Source organism: Cyprinodon variegatus, unplaced genomic scaffold (assembly GCF_000732505.1).
Source record: "Cyprinodon variegatus isolate N-32 unplaced genomic scaffold, C_variegatus-1.0 Scaffold917, whole genome shotgun sequence".
NCBI lineage: Eukaryota > Metazoa > Chordata > Actinopteri > Cyprinodontiformes > Cyprinodontidae > Cyprinodon > Cyprinodon variegatus.
The window spans coordinates 12312-18905 of record NW_015151370.1 but is presented as its reverse complement, the minus strand read 5'-3'; the positions used below and the strand labels follow the sequence as shown (position 1 = coordinate 18905).

Below are 6594 nucleotides of genomic sequence, written 5' to 3'. Positions count from 1 at the left end.
TGAACTTTGGTTTTCACTGAGGCAGGAGCTGAAGCTGCCAGAGTTTGTTAGATGATGGTGAGGCTGCACAGCAGAGTTTATGTCTATTGATCACAATTGGTTAGAAAATCTCTTCATGCTTAAAAAAGAACAAAGTAAACACTATCAGGATGAATGCTTGGCATCTATAGCTTTGTTTTAACACGAATATCTGAGGTTTAGGGTCTTTGCTATTGAAGGTGATTAGTCCCTTTAGATGTTTATTTTTCTGTAAATTACATCTTTTTACAATCCCATTAAATTAGAGCACATTTTTCAACATAACTGTTAGAAAAAAACACTTAATGTCAGTATTTTATAATCATTATATTTCTATGTTGTTTTTCAGACTCTCATCCAGCTGCTTCTCTCTCAGTGACTCCAGACAGAGTTCAACATTTTATCAGTCAGTCTGTCACTCTGAGCTGTAGTGGGAACAACACTGAGTGGAGACTGAGGAAGTTTACAGAAACAGGTGGACTATCAGACACTCACTGCTCCAACTGGGGGACAATGACTGGATCCTCATGTTCTATAAACACATACTGGTCTCGCAGTGGAGTGCACTGGTGTGAGTCTGGATCAGGAGATTTTAGCAACGCAGTCAACATCACTGTACAGGGTAGGTTATGATTGATGATATTTGCTTTAACCTTTTCACATACTGTAAAAGCTGCAGTTACTGTGAACATAACATTAATATCCAGAGCCTGATATGTTGTATTTGCTCTCCAAGAAAACTTATAAGTAAATAAAAAAGGAGGTAAAATATTTTCTTCCTTCAAAATCCTTCAACTCAGTTTCCTTCTTTCACTTTTCTGTTTTTCCAACATGTGGCTTCATGTGTTTAAGTAAATGTTTGCTCCAAGGGAGTTTTTAGCAAAAATAACAGAATAATCCTCCACCTGTAAAACAGAGAACATGAAGCATTTAGTTTATAATAGATCAATACAGGAGAGTTGTTGTTACTTCATCAGAGCAAAATAACAATTCACAGTAAATGAAAAATCATCTTTCACAATCCTTCTCTTTCTACAATAAAGTTTCCTTTAAGTTTATATTTTATTGAATATGTTTTCTTTTTTTATCACAAATCACTGTGCTGCAACTAATGATTACTTTTCCATTATTTGTTAAAGTTTATGGCTACTTTTTAATACCTGATAGCCAAATGTTTTTTTTTTTATAGAAGATGTTTTTAGGATTTGATTCAGGTGAAGCTAAAACTGCCACCTAAAGGGTTCTTCTTAGAGACCATTTACAGACAAAAAAGAATTTTCATCCTAAATCATCCAAGTCATCATATATTTTGTACAGTTTTGGCTTATTTCCTTCTCAGAGTGAGTTTTTAAGTCACCTGCTACTCCACTTACTAATTATTTGATGGTTGGTTAGCTGATGATTAATTAAATAATCAATTATAAAATCAATCCTAGACAGTTTTAGCACTAATAATTTCTCAAATGTTTTTTTTGGAAGATGTTTAAGAATGCAGATGTCAATTTTGATCATATATTTTTATATTTTTTGAGTAGATGTAAATGATATTAACACACATTTTGTGGCGACATCTTTATTGGTTTTATATTTTCTTAGTATGAGATAAATGAGAGCAGAATAACTTTAACAAAGAGCTTCAGCCTCAACCCTGAAGTCGAGGATCAGAAGTGAAGTTTTAATGTAATTCTGGGGGAAACTTAAAAGGGTTTACTGGAAATGTGCTGTAAATTTGTTTCAGATTAGAAACTTAGAGCAAAAACAGTTTTAGATCCAATTGTCACACGAAGTTTATAGTTTTCCAGGAGAATTTAATAAAATTAAATAAAAAAAATATGATAAGATGAAACCTTCCTTTCTAATCTTAACATGAAAAATAAGTGAATTATAACCCCCACATTTTACCTCTAAATATGAAATCATTACCTGAAACATGAAGAGAATAATCCCAAATCTCAAGATCATAAATGATTCATTGCAATGTTTGATTATAGGGATCATTTTTTGTAATTTGCATAAATCCAGAACAATGAAAGATTTCTGTAAATTCTTGTATTGTCAGTAAAAGGTGCTCTGTCCATTACCTTGGTTTAACTTCTAGTGATAAAATGCTAATTTTCAAATATGCCAGATAATAATAAACCAGCTGATTGCTGACCAAACCTGATTATCTTGACTGTTTTGCAGATAAATATTATTATAGTATCATCCTGGTGAGCCCCGTCCATCCTGTGACTGAGGGAGATCCTGTTACTCTGAGCTGCAGAGATATAGAACAAAAACTTCTCTCCAATGTGTTTTTCTATCACAATGATAAACTGATCCACAATGACAGCAGAGAGGAGCTGAACATCTCTGCAGTGTCAAAGTCAGATGAAGGTTTCTACAAGTGTGAACATTCAGGAAAGGAGTCACCACAGAGCTGGATGGCTGTTAGAGGTGAGAGGATGAAAACATTTGATGCAGTTGATTCACTAAAGCTTTATTTTCAGGGAAAGTTTAAATCCCCTGATTTTCCTGAAACTGTATTTATCTGAACTTTGATGATAAAGAAAAAGCAGGCACGAAATGGCCACTATAAAACAAAACAAAAAAAACTTTAATAATAATGTATTCCTGTAAATACTGATACACTAAATATATGGCAGGAAGAATATCGTGTCAGGAATGAATCGCTGTCAGGGTGGTTGTTTTAAATAGGCACTGTTACAGTGTATACTAATTTATTGTCAGCGTAAATTATGGTTTCTTATCTTTATTTCTTTGTTACAGTGTCTCTGTCCAGTCCTGTTGACTCTTCATTTGCTGTGCTGATGATTGTTGGACCGTTTATAGGAATAATTCTCATTATCCTGCTGCTGCTGTTGTGGTGCTACACACGGTCCAAAGGTGAGACGCTTCTTCCTCTCATACTGTGGTGGACTATGTAGTGACTTAAATACTTAAACAACTAAATAATTTAAATCTATTTCACTGCTTTGACAAAACTGAAAAAGGAAACAATTTGTATCACAATACAATAAATTCCCTCTCTTTGTCCACAGATTTCTGCATCAGGTCAGTACATTAGGGTTCCCTTTCCTCTGATCTTAACATTCATCGTCATCTATACTTTGAATTTAAGTTTAACTTTTAACATAATTTAGATCAGAAAGCAGCAGTCAGAGCCCCACCATCAATCATGGAGTCAACCAGACAGACAGTCAAGTTTACAGCTCTCTGCTGCACGGTTAGTAGCTTTGTATTTGATTTAGACTTTGAAATAACTTCCTAAAATCTTTGATTTATTAAATATTTATCAAAACACCCAATATTGGAGTTTGTTGTATAAATAAAGGAAAATGGTTAAACCTGGTTTACACCTGAATTTAATTAAAATTGAAATCTAAATGTTTGAGTATAAAATATAAAACATGTTTCCTTTACTCTGACTTTGACCTATTTTTGTTTTGCAGGTGATACTTCTGAGTATGAGTCAATCCAACGTGTCACAAATAAAGGTAAACTATATTTCTTGAAGCAGTCAGAGATGCAACAACTGGCTGATTTCAGTTGAAAGATTTTAATTCTTTGAAATATTATTTCTTTATTAAGTATTTCTTTAATAATTTTAAAGTTCTTAATGAGCTTCAACATGAAAATAAAAGTTTCTCTAACACATTAAAAGCATGAAGAAATTTATATTTTTAGATCCTATAAAATACCTTGCAAGGAAGTTTAATTGTCATGAGATATGTGAATTCACAAACTCATGAAAATACATCCTGCCAGGAGCAAATACGCCTTTGGCCTTAATACTGAAATTTTTCTGAACAATGAAATGTATGACATCAAACATGTCAGAAGGCTGAAGCAAAACAAACAGTTGTATCAGTTTTAGCTGGAATACCCCACTGCTCTCTTTATTCACTGAATAGCCGATTGGCCATTGGTGGAACGCATTGCTGTAAAGTCACCAGCCACCATGTTGGTACTCCCTAGCTAGACCACTGATCTCTGTTTATTCATAGACACCAGTTAGTTCGACCAGTAAACAATACATGCACTACAGCATTGAACAATGATGATTTTCTTATTTTTAGAGGGGCTTAAAACTTTAAAAATAAAGATCAATTCATCACTTGTACACACCCTTGCTGTTTCATAGCATCAGTAGATTACTGTAATTTATGGTGAATAATTGGCTCATCACATTGCATAGTCATTATAAAGTCTATTAAGTCTATAAATCATTATACAAATCCATCACAATATTTACACACTCACACACACTATCTGATTATGTGCCAATAGTGTTAAATTGATTAGTAACATGTAATATAGATGTATTGTATTTATTGTGTATGCATTATTACATGTTACATATAATTCCTTGTACATTTCTCTCAATGTTATAGTACTTTTCTATTTGCAAATAATCCAGCCAGCCAGCCAGCTGGTTGCTACACATGTCGACATGTTTATGGTGCGACTCCGTGAGAGTAGGGAATATCAAGAGGGCAACAAGTGATTTAATTTTTTTGGCCTATTGGCTATGCAGTGAATAAATAAAGATCAGTTGAATGCCCTCTATTTTTGCCTTTGTCGATGTGGAAATTGTTGTCCCCCTGATTTGGTAAGAGTTTGATTATTCAGCTAACTCTGCCAGCTGTATAACAAAACTCGACATGGGAGTCAGGTGCCTATTCATCTTATAGAATTGTAATCACTCTTCCTCCCTTTTGCCAACACTTTTTATCGGAGCCCTCCCGCATCTATCCATATAGTTCAATTTGAATACTACACGGTATAATTCCAGCTTATACCCAGATAATAAAATAGTCCTGTAATAACAATATTTGTTTGCTTGTGAAAACCAGAATCAGCAGCTATGAGAAAAGATGTTTTAACATTTTTCACCTTTAGATATTCTTTTCTTTGTTAATTTTTATCATCAACAGGAAGCCCTGATGACCCAGACGAGGATCCTGTTTACACTAATATTGAAGCAGAAACCACAGGTGGGTGCTTTCAGCTCCAACAGCAGTATTACTTAAAAAAAAAAAAGAAAGAAAAGGTAATTGGTTATGGTTACTAGTTAGTTCTTAACAAAGTAACTAAGTTAGTAACCTAGTTACTGCATAATCACAGTAAGAAGTTACTAGTAAAAGTACTTATGCATCATACTTTTTATGATCAAAAATTTTGAAGACTTTGAAAAAGTTTTCTGTTAACTAAGCTTTAAATACAACACAATACAAATTCAGTGATGAAATATAGGAAGTTTGATAATAAAAACGCACTCTCACCTAAGGCTTGAATAATCTGGCACTGTTGACTGATTAAAGGCTGGTTAAATAGGGGCTGAAGCAGGTGGATCAGATGGACGGTCATGTGAACTGGGTGGAGCTAAGAAGGTGAATGAAATGAGTAATCAGGCTAGTTATCAGCACCAAGAAAATAACAATTTAGTCATTTTTAATTCATTTATTCTTTTTCAGTTTTGTGTTATTTGAATTAGTAGTGGAAATGTATCATTTTCTTTAATGGGAGGGTATGTACATTTTTAAGCACAACTATATGAATCTAAAAAGTTATGCTTTTCAAGTCATTTAACAAAAATAAAATGATCTGCAACTAAATCTAACAGCATCAAATAACCATTCCTGCAAACAAACAAACAAACAAACAAACAAACAAAAACTATATGATGTATAATTCTAGTATTTCTTTGTGACAAAATAGTAAATAACAGAAACTAATTCAGCAAAGCATAAAAAGTTAAAAGCAACATCTGGGCAGCCATATGTCAGTCTGTTGCTGGTGGTTAGATGATATGAGGAGCTTCTTTAGATTAGAGATGCTTCTAACTGACATATAAAGGCTTTGTTCCCACACATAATGAGCAATTAGAGAAATATTTAGCCTTTAACTTCAATGAGCAATTAGAGATGAAAAGTTGTCATACTCTCATAATTTACAGTGATGATTGCAAAAAATGAATTCGAAAAAGAAACTTTTTCAATCTTTTTCTTTTCTTTACAGTAAGGTAGAGTCCAGAAGCAGCACATGGAGTGGTTTATTCTATGAAACACCGTGAAAACAATGACAGCCATACACAGATGTCTGAACAACTTTAAACATTTTTTTTGTGGATTTTGTTAGTTGACAGTATTTTTTTCTTTTGTCGTAGCCTGTCTTTTATCAGCAACACAATGTTTCACATAAAAATGTGTTTATTTCTGGTATTTTATCTTAGTAGCAGCTTTTCAATTAAATGACGAAACTTCACTTCATTATTTTTTTAAAGTAGACATATATTATCAAACATTTAACTTGGATATAAATATATTGCTTTGCCTTGCTTTTATAGTTTTTCTTTTCAGCCATTTTCATCTTTCAAGTCTTGGTTTTAGCAGGACACTTTTTGTAGATTTGTTTCATCGGGTACTAATCATTGCCACAACTCTTTAACCCAATAAAAACAAGCTGAATGTATATTTATGCAAAATAAGATTTAATGCAAATAAATTGTGGTGAGATTGCAGCTTTTTAAGATTTTAACACAATCATCATTTTGTTGTTAACTATGCTTATTAT

At 33.0% G+C, this 6594-nt stretch overlaps 1 protein-coding gene across 1 annotated transcript in view; it reads left to right on the top strand.

The window, feature by feature from the left end:
* LOC107099900 overlaps window positions 1-6594 on the top strand; it is a gene marked incomplete at its 3' end in the record, with an annotated part of 31974 nt that overhangs the window by 16571 nt on the left and 8809 nt on the right. Inside the window, exons 4-9 of the mRNA XM_015398197.1 lie at window positions 368-640; window positions 2203-2454; window positions 2788-2904; window positions 3060-3072; window positions 3162-3244; window positions 4956-5015. Of these exons, the coding sequence (XP_015253683.1) occupies window positions 368-640; window positions 2203-2454; window positions 2788-2904; window positions 3060-3072; window positions 3162-3244; window positions 4956-5015 (798 nt within the window). The remainder of the gene's footprint in view (window positions 1-367; window positions 641-2202; window positions 2455-2787; window positions 2905-3059; window positions 3073-3161; window positions 3245-4955; window positions 5016-6594) is intronic.